A 13377-nucleotide genomic window follows, 5' to 3' on the forward strand; every position below is an offset into this window, starting at 1 on the left:
ATGTACATCTCACAAGCAGCATATAGGCATGCCCTTTTCCCCAAGCCCTCCTCACCAGCCTTGCTCATTGCTTCCTGTGTAATTGGCCTGTCTGATGGGTGAATCGTGGCATCTCGGTGTGGCTCTCATTTGCGCTTGCCAGGCTCCTAGCGAGGCTGAGCATCATTTCCATTGATTTTCCTCTTTGGTGAATAGTCAGTTTATTTGCACGTTTTTGACTGTTGTTATGAACGTGTCTGTCATTTGAATTGCTAATATGTTTTTCCAAGCTATGATTTGTGTGGGCCAGTTTCTCAACCTCAGCACAAGTGACATCTGGGACCAGTTAATTCCTTATTGTGCGGTCTGACCTGTATGCTATACAGTTCCTGCAAGTACTCCTGACATACCTATTCACAACCAAAGTGCTCTCTAGACATTGCCACATGCCCCCTGGAGGGATGGGACAAAACCCACCCCGGTGGGCTGCGAACCACCGGGCCAGACTCTGTAAATGGTGCCTTGTTGTCATTTGGATTTTTGTTCACTTAGAAGGAGTCAGCTACCTCCCTTTTCCTTTACACCTTCTAGATTTCCTGGTTGGCTTTTCCCCACTCCAAGTTTGTACAAATATTACTCTAAATTTTCTTCTAATATTTTATAGTTTTTGACGTTTAAATCTCTAACACATCTGGGATTTACTTTTATATGTGAAGTAATGGAGGAGCTTAGCTTTCTGTACTTCCAGTTATTAAACCACCCGCCCCTTTCTCGGCGAGCAGAATTGCTCATGTGGGCACACTCGGGACTCTTTCTGTGCATTCAGCAACTCCTGCCGGCTGGGCATCTGCAGGGAGCTGGGAAGTCGGTCTTTCTGCTGATGCCTTGGCTGCTGGTGCCTTGGCTCTGGCACAGTGTTAAATGGGAAAGACTTTCCTTTGTTATTTTTCAATTACAGTTGAAATTCAATATTGTTTTATATTAGTTCCTGGTGTACACCACAGTGGTTAGAATGTTATATAATTTAGGAAGCGATCCCTTCTATAAGCCTAGTGCCCAGCTGGCACCGTACATAGTTATTACGATCGTACTGCCAACTTGTACTTTTAATCCCTTCGCCCTGTTCACACAGCCCTCCAGCCCCCTCCCACCTGCGAATCATCAGGTTCTTTCTCTGTATCTATGAGTCTGTTTCTGTTTTGTTTGTTTATTTTGTTCTTAAATTCCACATGTAAATGAAATCACACAGTATTTGTCTTTCTCTGTCTTGCATTTCATATCACTTAGCATAATACCTTCTAGGTCCAGTTTTGTTGTCACAAATGGTAAGATTTCATTGTTTTATGGCTGAGTAATAGTCCATTGCGTGTATATGCCACATCGTCTTTACATAGTGGGGTATTGGTGGGCATGTAGGTTGCTTCCACATCTTGGCTGTTGTAACTAATGCTCCAGTGAACATAAGGATGTGTTTTTTCTTGAATCAGTGTTTTGAATTTTTTCAAATAAATACCAAGAAGTAGAATTGCTGGGTCATAACGTCGTCCTATTCATGATTGCTTTAGGAACCTCTACTGCCTTTCGTGGTGGCTACACCAATTTGCAGGCCCACCCAAAAGGAGGCCCCCTGCCCTCCACACCCTCGCCAGCACCGGTGACGGCCATTCCAGCGGGTGTGAGGCGGTTTCTCCTTGTGGTTTCAGCTTACATTTCTGTGATGGTGAGCAACACTGAGCATCTTCTCATACATCCGTGGGCCATCTGTGTCTCTCCTTAGAGAAATGTCTGTTCAGGTCCTGTGCCCATTTTTTAATTAGATTGTTTTATGGGTGTGGGGCTGGTGTTAAATTGTATGACTTCTTTATAAAATTTTAGATATTAGCCCCTTCTTGGATGTATCATGGGTGAATATCTTCTCCCAGCCATTAAGTAGGTCGTCCTTTCGTTTTGTGAGCAGTGTTCTTTTTACTTTAATGTAGTCTCATTTGTTTATTCTTTCTTTTGCTTCCCTTGCCCGAGCAGATATATCATGAGAAGTGAGCTCTGTCAGAGAGTTTACTGCCTGTGTTTTCTTCTAGGAGTTCTAGGAGTTTATGGTTTCAGGTCTTACATGTAGGTCTTTAATCTATGTTGAGTTTATTCTTGTGAATGGTGTAAGATAGTTGTCCAGTTTCATTTGGGGGCATGTACCTGTCCACATTTCCCCAAGCCATTTATTAGGGGTGTCTGCTGTGTCTCCCAGTCTTCACCAGGTGGCCTTATGTAGTAGGTGACCCGTGGGCCCAGGGGCGAGGTTTCCCTGATTACTTGACCTGTGAACCACAGGTGTGTCCCTTCTGTGGGTTGTGTGTGCCCTCCTGTTGTAGTTCTGCCTTGATGGCTATTGGCACATTGGTGGGTGGCATTGACCTTCAGACTGAGTGGCTGTGAGTACTGGTCACGACCACAGTATATGAGCTGCTATGCGAGGCTGATCTCGTGGAGTCCGATTTGCCCCAGCAGGCTTTGGGGCCTGCCAAGACCACTCTTTGGGTAGGTCTCTTGTGGATCTGATCTGGTGGGGCTGGTTTTGGTCTGAAGTGGCCACCAGGTATGTTGGCTCTGGGTCCTCTTGGGAGGGACTCCGATGCAGGCCAAGGTCAGCTGCTGCCTGTAACCAACCCAAGGCTACCTTGCCACCTAGAAGGATGTTTCTCATAACTGAGGCCAGGTCTTTTTGTTTGTTTAAATGATCTGTAGAAACACGTCAGATCTCTTTTTCACACTCAGAATAAAGGGCCTATATGCTCTCTTCAGGTACAAAATTCCCTTCAGAGGATGGAGACCGTGTCTCCACTGCTCTCTGCGCCCACCAGCAGCGTGACGACTCGCTGAAAGCCCTGAAGAGCGTCCAGTGGTTGTACTGCGAAGGGCCTGATTGTGCACAGCAAGGTCCTGCTTGTGACCTGCTGACGTGCCCCCAGTTAAAGGTCACACGTGCATGAAAGCTTAGCTGGGTGGGGACCATGGGTAGTGACAAGTCTGCCACTAGTTAGGGAATGGTGGCACTGTCACCAGCTACTTCTGCTCAGCGAAGCAGGCCAGGCAGAGGCCTGCTGGCTGACAGCTTAGCCGAGGGACAGTGGCACCCTGACATCAGCTGACACTTTCACACCAATCTGACCTTTCCCTGGCACAAGGGCCGTCCCCTCCCAGGCAGGGTCTGGCCCTGGGGGGCATGGTGAAGGACACCTTTTCGTTGTGGTCTCCGGAGGAGGTGAGCACAGTGTTTATCTACTCTGCCGTCTTGACTGGAACTCTAAAGGGGAAAAACTTAGACTTCTTATTGCTTGTTTTCTTTCTTTCTCTGCCGAGAAATCTGAGAAGGCATTAGATGCATCTTCCACCCCGTGAACCTCTCTGCTGTGGTTGTGTAATTCCGGAAAGAGCGCAGAGAAGACAAGAGGCAGAGACATTGGCTTAAGCCACATCCTTCCCAGAATCTCCTCTTCTTCCTGTCTGGTTCTTTCTTTAATGGGAAGAGGGGATGAGTTTATTCATCTCAGAATATTTTGTAAATTCCTTTTAAAAGTTTTAGTGCACCTCTACCTACTTACCACTGATATCTTCTTTGGAAGAGGTCAGGTTCTGCACACAGTAGGCCCTTGCTAAATATTTATTGAATGGTAGAAATGAGACTAACTTAATATGACCAATAAAGAGTTGCTTCTTGGGCTTAAGGCGTTATGATGTGAGGGGACCCCATGATAATGCAGATACCTCAGATGGTGGTAATATAGTAAGTTCACTCTTCCTACAGAAAAACATGTCCACCCGTCGCTGTCATCCTTAGGTTGTGCAGGAAATCCCCCGCCAGTACTGTCTGTTGACTATACCAGGCTCTGGGAATCACAGCTGGGGACCCCGAGTGGAGAGGACACCCTTGGAAAGACACCAGAGTGATGGTGGTGTGACCGCTGTCCTGGAAGAAGCCAGGCACACATTCAGATTTGCCATTGCTGATCGACCCATGTGGTCGCTAAACCTCTTATCTCTGAGACTCTGCCAGGAACTGTGGCACTAGTTCACTAGTTGGGAAAAATAAAGCAATTATTTTCATGGGAGTGTAGAAAAATGGACATTCCCATGCAACGTCGGAGCTAGAAGAGACTGCAGCACCAGCTCGGCAGCCACGCGCCTTCCTCTCAGCGCGTGTGGGCCTCCATTCCTGAAAAAGGAGGAAGGGAAGAGCGGATTCGGGAGCCCATAAGAGACCTGTCTCTGTAGCGGTTTTGTTTCTGGTATTCCATTGTTTGTTTGTTTTGTTTTCCTTTGTTTGTTTAAGGCTATCGTATCAAGCAGCCGCGGAACGGTAGAAGACTTCTTCCTGGCCGGCCGGAATCTAGCGTGGTGGCTGGTGAGTGTGGCGGTCCACTTTGAGGGCTACATATTACCTTGTTTATTACTTTAATTAGGTGTCTTACACTCAAAATAATCTGAAGTTTGTAAGTCAGGAAGGAAAGCTGTTCCATTGGTAGTTCCTTTAACTCTCAAAGTAGTTTGTTACCTAAATGTTTCCGTTTAACTCAGTTTAGTTCATTAACCGTTTCTTTGGTTACTGAAACATGCTTGAGACGCTGTGCACTTACCGGATTCGCATGTCTGTTTTCTTTGCCGGGTTAGGGAAGTTTTCCTGTCCCAATAAAGCCAATGTGTACAAGGAAATGGCACCGCCCTCGGGAACCACACAGCCTAGAGTGGGGGTTAGACACTCCTCCAGTGCCTCACACAGTGCTTGCGGTGCAGAAGGTCTAACCGGAGGGGCGGGGCCAGCCGCGGGTGCAGGGCAAACCCAGGCCACCCAGGGAAGATCAGTGCCTGGTGCAGGACTGGAAAGGCCTCACAGAGGTGAGGGCGTTGGAGTGGTATTTGGAGTGGGGTAGGCAACTCAGAGGTACAGCTCTCTGATTTATCTTTGAATCTTCTTTTTTTTTTTTTTTTTTGGTAACTGAATGTGTCAAAGCAGTGTTTGCAGCAGGCCTCCTCCCTTGGTTTATCCTTCAGCAGAGAATTCTGGCAACACCATCTCTTCCTGGGCAGTGAGGCCCCCAGTCTCTTGCCTGAGCCACTCTCAGGCTTTGAAGTCCTCCATTCTGTCCCCTGGAAAGTGGCCGTCTGCCTCCCGTGTTACCTTGCATTGCTGTGGCACTTGCAGTGGCTTTCTGACAGCGCTAACACCCCTTGGCCTTCCCATGCTTGGGCTGTATGTTACGATTTACTGATTTCTGTACTGTGACTCCTCTTCTCAGTGATGGGGTTATTGCTTAATGAGCAAAATCATTGTGGTATCATTAAAGGAAATTGAAGTAGAAGAATAATTCTGCCACTCCAAATTTCTCTTTTATTTTATATTTTTGTTCAGTCAGAGGTGTTTGATGGATATCAGTGGCTCTCACCAGTGTCCTCCACATGGCTGGTTCCTTTCCTTCCTTCGTTTTTAAATTGTGCGTGGTGTATCCTTGTAGTCAGTTCTCGGCCCTCGTTTCACTCAGCCTGGCCCTGGAGAACCTCCGGAACTCCCAGTCCTCCCTCCCTCCCCATTTCTCCACCCCGCTCTCCTCCTTTCCTGCCACTTCCCCAGCCACTCAATCACCCTGGCCAATTCTCTCCCATCTCCTTGGCTTCTTAACGCTGGAGCTCCCCGGGCCAGCGCCTGACTTCTCCCCTCTGGTTACTCACACACATGGCAACCCCCTCCAGCCTTATGGCATTAAATGCCAATTACATGCTAGCGCTTCCCAAAGCTCTCCCTTCACTGGAGAGGTCTCTCAGGTGTCACCGACTGACCAGGTCCGGAAGGAGCCCTGGACTTTCCTCCACAAATCTGCTTCGCCTGCCTGCTTCCTGTCTCCTGAACAGCAGCTCCGTCCTTCTGGGGTGCCACTTGACAAACATGGGGTCACATTAGACATTTTATTCTTCTCTCTCACACCCAACATCCAATCCACCAGGGGGGAAATGTGTTTGAAATCCGACCACTTCTCATCAGCTCTGCCTCCAGGTCCAGACGGCTGTGGTGTCTTCCTTGGACTAGTGATAACAGCCTCTTTCAGGGCCCTCCTTCCACCCCTGCTCTTCTATTTCTAGTCTCAACAAAGCAGGGAGCCAGTTAAGGCCTGAGTCAGACCCTGTGACTTCTACGCTTAGAACCCTCTGGGGCCCACCCACCCCCACCCCCCCCCACCCGCCCCCCCCCCCCCCCGTCACCCAGCGTGAAAACCCCACTGCTCATAATGGCCTGTGTTAGGCCTCAGGTGATCTGCCCCACCTTACCTCTCTCACCTGGCCTCTGGGGACTCCTGTCCTCAGTCCTAGCCCACGTCCTTGATCAGTCTGCTGTGCTTCTGCCTCAGGGCCTTTGCCCCTGCTGCTTCCCCTTCCCGGAGGCCTCCCCCCACCTGGCTCAGGGCTTGCTTCCTCCCCGGGCACTCCTCAGGGCTCCTCCCAGACAGTCTGCCCCAACCTCCCAGTTGCTCAGCACTTCCTATTCATTTTCCCACCTTCCTTTTTATTAAGCTAGAAAATAGCCCTCCATGTTTTGTTTATTTTCTTCTTGCCAAAAGAATGTCATTGTCGTGACGGCAAGGATTTTCGTCTGTTTTACTCACTAATGTACCCCTAGGATGCTGCCTGGCGCACAGGTGGGTGGCAGTGGACGTTCACAGTAGTTGCTGTGCTAAAGAATGGTGCCTATTTAACCCACCTCTAATACTGTATCAATATCTTCCTAGGCCTGTATTAACGGAGGTAGGTAGATACAGATTTTTTATACAGGGTGGGGCAAAAGCAGGTTTACAGTTGTGGTAGCTGAAACAGAGTTTATTACAGTATTATTATTTGTTAATTATTATATTAGTTTGGCCAAAAAGTTTGTTTAGTTTTGTCCATACAGTGTCTGTAATAGTATTTAGTTGTCTTTAACTTCATTCAAAACAATTTTGTTAGATTGTATTGTGACAGCTCTCATATCAGTGTGCATTTAAAATAAATCAAAAGTTGGTGAATTTTTGTGCAGCCATTTAAATATTGAAGTTGGAAGAAGATACATAACACTGTTGGCATATTATGCTTTATTATTTCAGCCAAGGTAGACACACAACTGAAACGTAAAGACAGATGTGTGCAGTGTGTGGAGAAGCTGCTGTGACTGCTCAAATGATCAGAAGTGGTTTGTGAAGTATCTTGGCACTGTTGACACTTTGACCAAATAATTCTTTGCAGTGGGGCTGTCTTATGCACTGGAAGATGTTTAGCAGCACCTCTGGCCCCTTCTACCCACCAGAAGCCAATAGTGGCAGATAGCCGACATACTCAAAATGTCCCAATCAATAAAGTTGTTGGTGAAAATGAAAAATGTGTCTTCCCTTTTATGGAAAAAGCAAATGGACTTTTGGGCCAGCCCAGTGTCATTTCCCACACGGACAGCTGTGACCACTCTGGCCCCACCAGAGTTTGCGCGTGGCTGCCCGGCAGTGCGCCACAGGACACCTCCCCTGTGGTCGCCTCGTAACTGGGCGATGTAGGCTGTGTGCAGTTTCGCAGTGTCGTCATGAACGTAGTGAGCGTTCCCAGTGTACGAATGACCACCATTGCTTGAGTACTGACTGTGCCTCTTCTAAGAGCTTTCCGCCTTACATTTATGTTTGTCACTGCTGAGGTGTTTGGTGCCTGCGCATGCTCAACAATGTCTTATGAGTGCATTTTACCTTTCATAGTTTCAACAGCAAAACCTCTTGTTTAATGCTTTTGGCATCCAGTGCTATTTTATCTATGTGTTAATATTGTCAGGGCTGTTTTTGTTTGTTTGTTTGTACCTAAAAGTCTTTGATATTTTAAGCCTCTCTTGATAATTTGGTTTTAAATGTTTCTCATATCAACAGCATAATACTTGGATTTTTGGTTTAATGGAGTGGCTGTCTCCACTCAGTTAAAAAGCTATTATTGGTTTAGAAGGGATTTTGTTCATTTTAAATGCCTCTGGGATTTTTTTTAAAGTAACAGATGTTGGTTGTAAAAAAAATTAAAAGTTACAGTCCAAGTGTAGACCTCAAAATTTTCTCCCAATTCCATCCCTATACCCATAATTTCAGCCCCCAGAAGTACTCTGTCGTGTGTGTGTTTCTACATGTGTGTATATATATACATATATACACGCATGTATATCTCCAGAATCTCTCCCATGCATATGTAAATGTATATGTGCAGAAGTATAATGTACACACATAAATTTTAATGAGATTATATTATAAAGTTTTTTATTTTTATTACTTAATAGAACTCCTTTATTCTTTTTTAATGCTACATTGTATTTCATTGCTTTCTTGTATTTTAACCAATCCCTTATAGATGACCAGTTACACTGTTAATATTTTTTAGAGATTTCCAAAGGAGTTACACTCCTGCAAATATTTCTATATTTCTGCATCAGGGAATCACCAGTAAGTCGGTGGGGCATGTGGGGGGCGGCAGCATAAGAGCAGCTGTTCCGCCTCTTTCACCTTCTCCCTCTTCACTCGGCTTCTAATTCGTAGTTAGGGTTCGAGTAGAAGAAACATGAGTGGCATTATGGCTGGGGAATAATCCCTTTTGAAAAACTGTATAATTCACTTTGACGTGACATTCGTGAACTTCGTTCTTGGACTTGGACCAAAAGTTCTGACACGGAACTGCCTCTCGATTCCCAGACAGGCGCGTCCCTGTTTGCCTCCAACACCGGCACCGCCCACTTCATGGGCCTGGCTGGGACCGCAGCGACGTCAGGGATCGCCATCGGGGCCTCCGAGTGGAATGTAAGTGACTCGTCCTGTAGCACCGGCCCCCACCCCCACCGTCACCACGGTCCAGATAAAACTCAGGGACACAAAAACTCGCCTCCAGCCCTGAGGAGGCACTAAAGAGAAGCCACGAAGAAAGGGACCAAGGGTTCGGTTTCTCCAAAAACTGTGCTAGTTTCTTATCTTCTTGGTAAATTAATGAAGAGACAGAATCTTCATCTTTCAGGGACTGTGGCATACACTAAACAAAACTGTTTTAAGAGAGTAGTCATATAGAGAAAAGATCACATTAATATGTAAATGCCTATACATGTGTGCGTATATACGTACACACACATATAATGAAGTATAAAGACAGCTAAAAAAGAAATAATGTCCAGCAGAAGTAACACCTGCTTCAGTGTGGTTGGTAGGGTAGTAATACGGGTGTGATAACTTACAGTTTTAATTTGAATATTTCACCTAAAATGTCATGTGGTGTGCTTGAGTGTGATATTGTTATGTTAAAGAATCACGTGCTTATGGTTTTGTAATAAAGAGGGGCATTATTTGTGCCGGACCCTGTCTATTTGTATGTGTATATGTGTGTATAAATATGCACATGTATGTATATCTGTATGCATATGTTTGCAGTATATATTAAGAATGGGCTCACCTGAGCTCTTTGAGATGTTCAACTAGTTACTACAAAACTCCTAATTAATCTCCTAAGAATACCAGATTTTAACTATAAAACTTGTGAAGTGGATTATCTATTTGATCTGTGGGATACATTTGTTGTAGGACATAGAATTGCTCACCTAAACTGTAAGCATACTTATCAGTCTTCTGTCAATTAGCCTGTCGTCATCTGACTTCTTCTGGATGAATCGGAAAGCCCCCTCCCTGTTCTCCGAGTCACACTTTCCTCTGATGGACTTCGTGCAGAAGTAGGGACACTGGTAGCAGGGTCAGTCCCAAACCCAGTGAGACGCCCCGCACTTACAGCCGTTTCCTCTCGGAATTCACTAGCGGTTCCTCCACGTATTCAGTGTACCTCGCCCCTTCTTTGTCGAGAAAGCCAGACCTGACTTTCCACTTAATCCAGTAACACGTATGAAATGTTGGTGTGGTCTCTCTCCCATTTCTCTGAGTGGTTTCTGGTTCATTTTCTTTTTAAATTGTCTTTTATATTTATTCCTATCTGGAAGTAGGCGAACAATAAATTAATAAATACCTTGAAATTTGTCTCAGTGAACCCCCTGACAATTAAGAATGTACCCCTTTGTAGGCAAAGATCAAGCGCCTGTAAGTTCAGGTCACTGGGCGGAGAGGTTTACACTGGGGCTGTTATTCGAAGGCCCCATAGTGGTACATTAGTTGGGCTCAAAACGGACAGGGAGTTCACCTCTCCGTTCGTGTGGACATGCTGGATGGAGACCTTCTTCTATCCTGGGGGTGCCCTTTTACCGCTGCTCCTCTATCCAAGAAATACTCAGCCCGTGTGGGACCCTGACATTTTTCTGTTTGGTTTCAGGCTCCATTTCTGCTCTGCGTTCTTGGCTGGGTATTTTCTCCGATTTACATTAAGGCTGGGGTGAGTGTCTTTTATCAGCTCCTCAATTCTCTACAATACTTTTTCTTACAAATACTGCCTTTGTACATAAAAGCTTCCTGGAAGACAAGTCGAAGTTCTCAGCCCCTTGATCCCTGTACTGACTCCCCTAAATCCCAAGAAATGCCCCCAATAACATTGTTCTGCTGGGCAAACAGGTGCCGGTAACCACCTTCTCTTCCACTCTGGACTTTACTCAAGAGTTACCTCTTCAGGTTTGTATGGGAAACATTTTAAAGCTTTATATTTAAAAATAAGGCCTAGATAAATGAAGAGAACAATTATGTCATTTAATGATTGGCAGACAGTCGCCTAAAACTATTAGCTCTCCCCAGGTTGGTCTGTGCACGGAGTGCATTCCCGACAAAACCCAACAGGACTTTTAGGAGCCGACGGGCTGATCTAAGGGCACATAGACTTGCCCGGCTGAGAGGACAGAACTGAGAGACCGTCTGGGCTGTACATCCGCAGGGACATGTGGAGCGATGTCATCAAGGTGGCAAAATCCGAGTTTTCTGCCGCCTTCCCCCAAAGAATACCAATTTAGACAATCACCCGCAGACAAGAGGGCATTATGGAAGTCCCTGAGTCTAGCGGAGAATTTCTAGCACACTGCTAGATTAAAGAGAAAAAACTTTGGACACATTAAAGAGAGTAAGGGGAATAGTTCGCTTTATCTGTGCCACCCCTCCCCAAGGTGGCACAGCTTAGTACCAAGAGCGAGCTGCTCAGCCTGAGTTTTCTCCTTCCGAGAGCCTGCAAATCAGTGCCTGGCCGCTCCAGCTGTGCAGCTGCTGCCAGAAAGACCGACTGCTTTCCTGTCTCGTGCCCTGAGGTGCGCTGCCTCGTGGGAGCCAGGACGTGGCGGCGATGCCAGCAGTCAGGGCTCTCAGCTGGCATCAGAGGAATGTGCATCCTACCGATTGCTCTGCGGACTATCAGGAAACCTGCCAATGACCTTTCAGGGACTTCTTATCTGCAGAATCCCCTCCTGGCCCATGGGTACCCCAACATTCTGCACATCTCACCTACGTGTATTTCTACCCTGTGACCAGTCCCCACTGAGCAGCCCTGACAGTGCCAAGAGGGAGCCTTTGCACGAAGCTAGTGGGCACGTGCAGAAAGCCAGCCTGACTCTGGATTGGGAGGGAGCACACGGACTTGAACACTCAGCGTCACCCTAGGGAAGGCAGGCAAACGGGAGGCTGGCAGCACTCAGCCCGGCTTTGCAGGATCGAGAGAAGATGGATCTTTTTTAGAATTCCCGCATGTGAGGGAACAAGAAGAACAGAGATTTATTCACAGAAAAGGTCCCAGAAAGCTTCAGAATCACCAGCAAGGATGACAGAGTGTATTTCTCTCCGAGGCCAGTCAGCAAAGACTTAGAGGAGAGGACTCATCCTCAAATGCCAAGACAGCAGTGCAAGACGGAAGACTGAAAAGTCAAGGATATGCAACACCACCAAGGGAGCACAACAATTTTTCAGTAACTGACCCCAAAAATGGGGTCTGAGATTTACCTGATGAAAAATTCAAAACAGTTGTTTGAAGGAAGCACAGTAGCAATGAGAGAATACAAACAGATGACCCAGCAGAATAAGGGGAATAATAAACAAAGAAAATGAGCAATTTGACAGAGAGAAGTCACAAAAATAACCAAACAGAAGTTCTGGGGCTGCAGAATACAATGAATGAAGTGGAAAAATACAATAGAGAGTGTCAGCATCAGACTGGAGCCCGCAGAGAAAGAGTCTGTGAGGCAGAAGACAGGTCAGGTGAAACTATCCAGGCAGGAAGGAGAAAGACAAAGCAGCAAAGAGAGCCTACATAGACCGTGGGATGCCACGAGAGAAACAGTCTACATGTTATTGGACTACGAGTAAAAGGGGAGCGGGGATGAGGCGGAAAGTTTATGTAAATAAACAATGGCTGAGAACTTAACAAATCTGGGGAGAGAATTGGATACCCAAAATCCTGAAGTTCATAGGTTCTCCCCAAAATTTTAACTGAAAGTTATCTTCTCCACGACACATTATAATAAAACTGTCTAAAATCAAATGCAAGAGAAAAATGTTTAAGGCAGCAAGAAAAAAAAAATCCTCCCTTACAGGGTGACACCATAAGGCTGTTGGCGGGTTTCTCAGCAGAAACCACACAGGCGGGGTGGGGGAGGGGGTGATACAGTGAGTGCGATGGAAGGGAAAACTGCCAAACAAGAGCACCGAGCCCGACACAGCTGTCCTCCAGAAACAAAGGCAGAACGCTTACCAATCAAAGACCGAAGGAGTTCGTACCAGTAGAACTGCCTTACAAGAAATGCTTAAAGGGGTTCTTCAAGCCTAAATGAAAGGATGCTAATTAGTAACATAAAAATAGGCAACTCACTGGTGTAAGTGAGGATGTAGTCAAATTCAGAGTACTCAAATACTGGTATGTTAATCAACTTAAGTCTAGTACAAACGTTAAATGGTAAAACTATTAACATGACTATCTGCATAGTGGATACATTATATGAAAAAGGTAAATTATGGCATCAAAATATCAGGGAGAGATACAAGGGTAAAGTTTTTGTATCAGTCAAAGATAGCCACTTAAAATAGACTGTTATAGCTATGAGATGGGGGGGCTGTTTTTGTGTTTAAGATTTTGTTTATTTTTAGAGAGATGGGAAGGAAAAAGAGAGAGAGAGAAACATCAGTGTGTGGTTGCCTCTTATGGGCCCCCCACTGGGGACCTGGCCCACAACCCAGGCATGTGCCCTGTCTGGGAATCCAACCGGCAACCCTTTGGTTCGAAGGCTACACTCAGTCCACTGAGCCACACCAGCCTGTGCACCGTGAGATGTTTTATGTAACCTTCATGGTACCCACAGCAGCAAAAACCTGCAGAAGATTCACAGGAGGTGAAGAGGAGGAAATCAGAGCTTACCACTGTAGAAAGCCGTTCATCCACAGGGGAAGAAAGTAGCAAAGGAATTACAAAACAGCCAGG

The 13377-nt window shown here is 46.2% G+C and overlaps 1 protein-coding gene across 1 annotated transcript in view; it reads left to right on the forward strand.

Annotated features, from left to right (window-relative positions):
• The first annotated feature begins 4294 nt into the window (after nt 1-4294).
• LOC114509830 (sodium/glucose cotransporter 1-like) overlaps nt 4295-13377 on the forward strand; it is a 41711-nt gene continuing 32628 nt past the window's right edge. Inside the window, exons 1-3 of the mRNA XM_028528380.2 lie at nt 4295-4375; nt 8703-8807; nt 10309-10368. Of these exons, the coding sequence (XP_028384181.2) occupies nt 8748-8807; nt 10309-10368 (120 nt within the window). The 5' untranslated portion in view covers nt 4295-4375; nt 8703-8747. The remainder of the gene's footprint in view (nt 4376-8702; nt 8808-10308; nt 10369-13377) is intronic.

Source organism: Phyllostomus discolor, chromosome 13, assembly GCF_004126475.2.
Source record: "Phyllostomus discolor isolate MPI-MPIP mPhyDis1 chromosome 13, mPhyDis1.pri.v3, whole genome shotgun sequence".
Taxonomy (NCBI): domain Eukaryota; kingdom Metazoa; phylum Chordata; class Mammalia; order Chiroptera; family Phyllostomidae; genus Phyllostomus; species Phyllostomus discolor.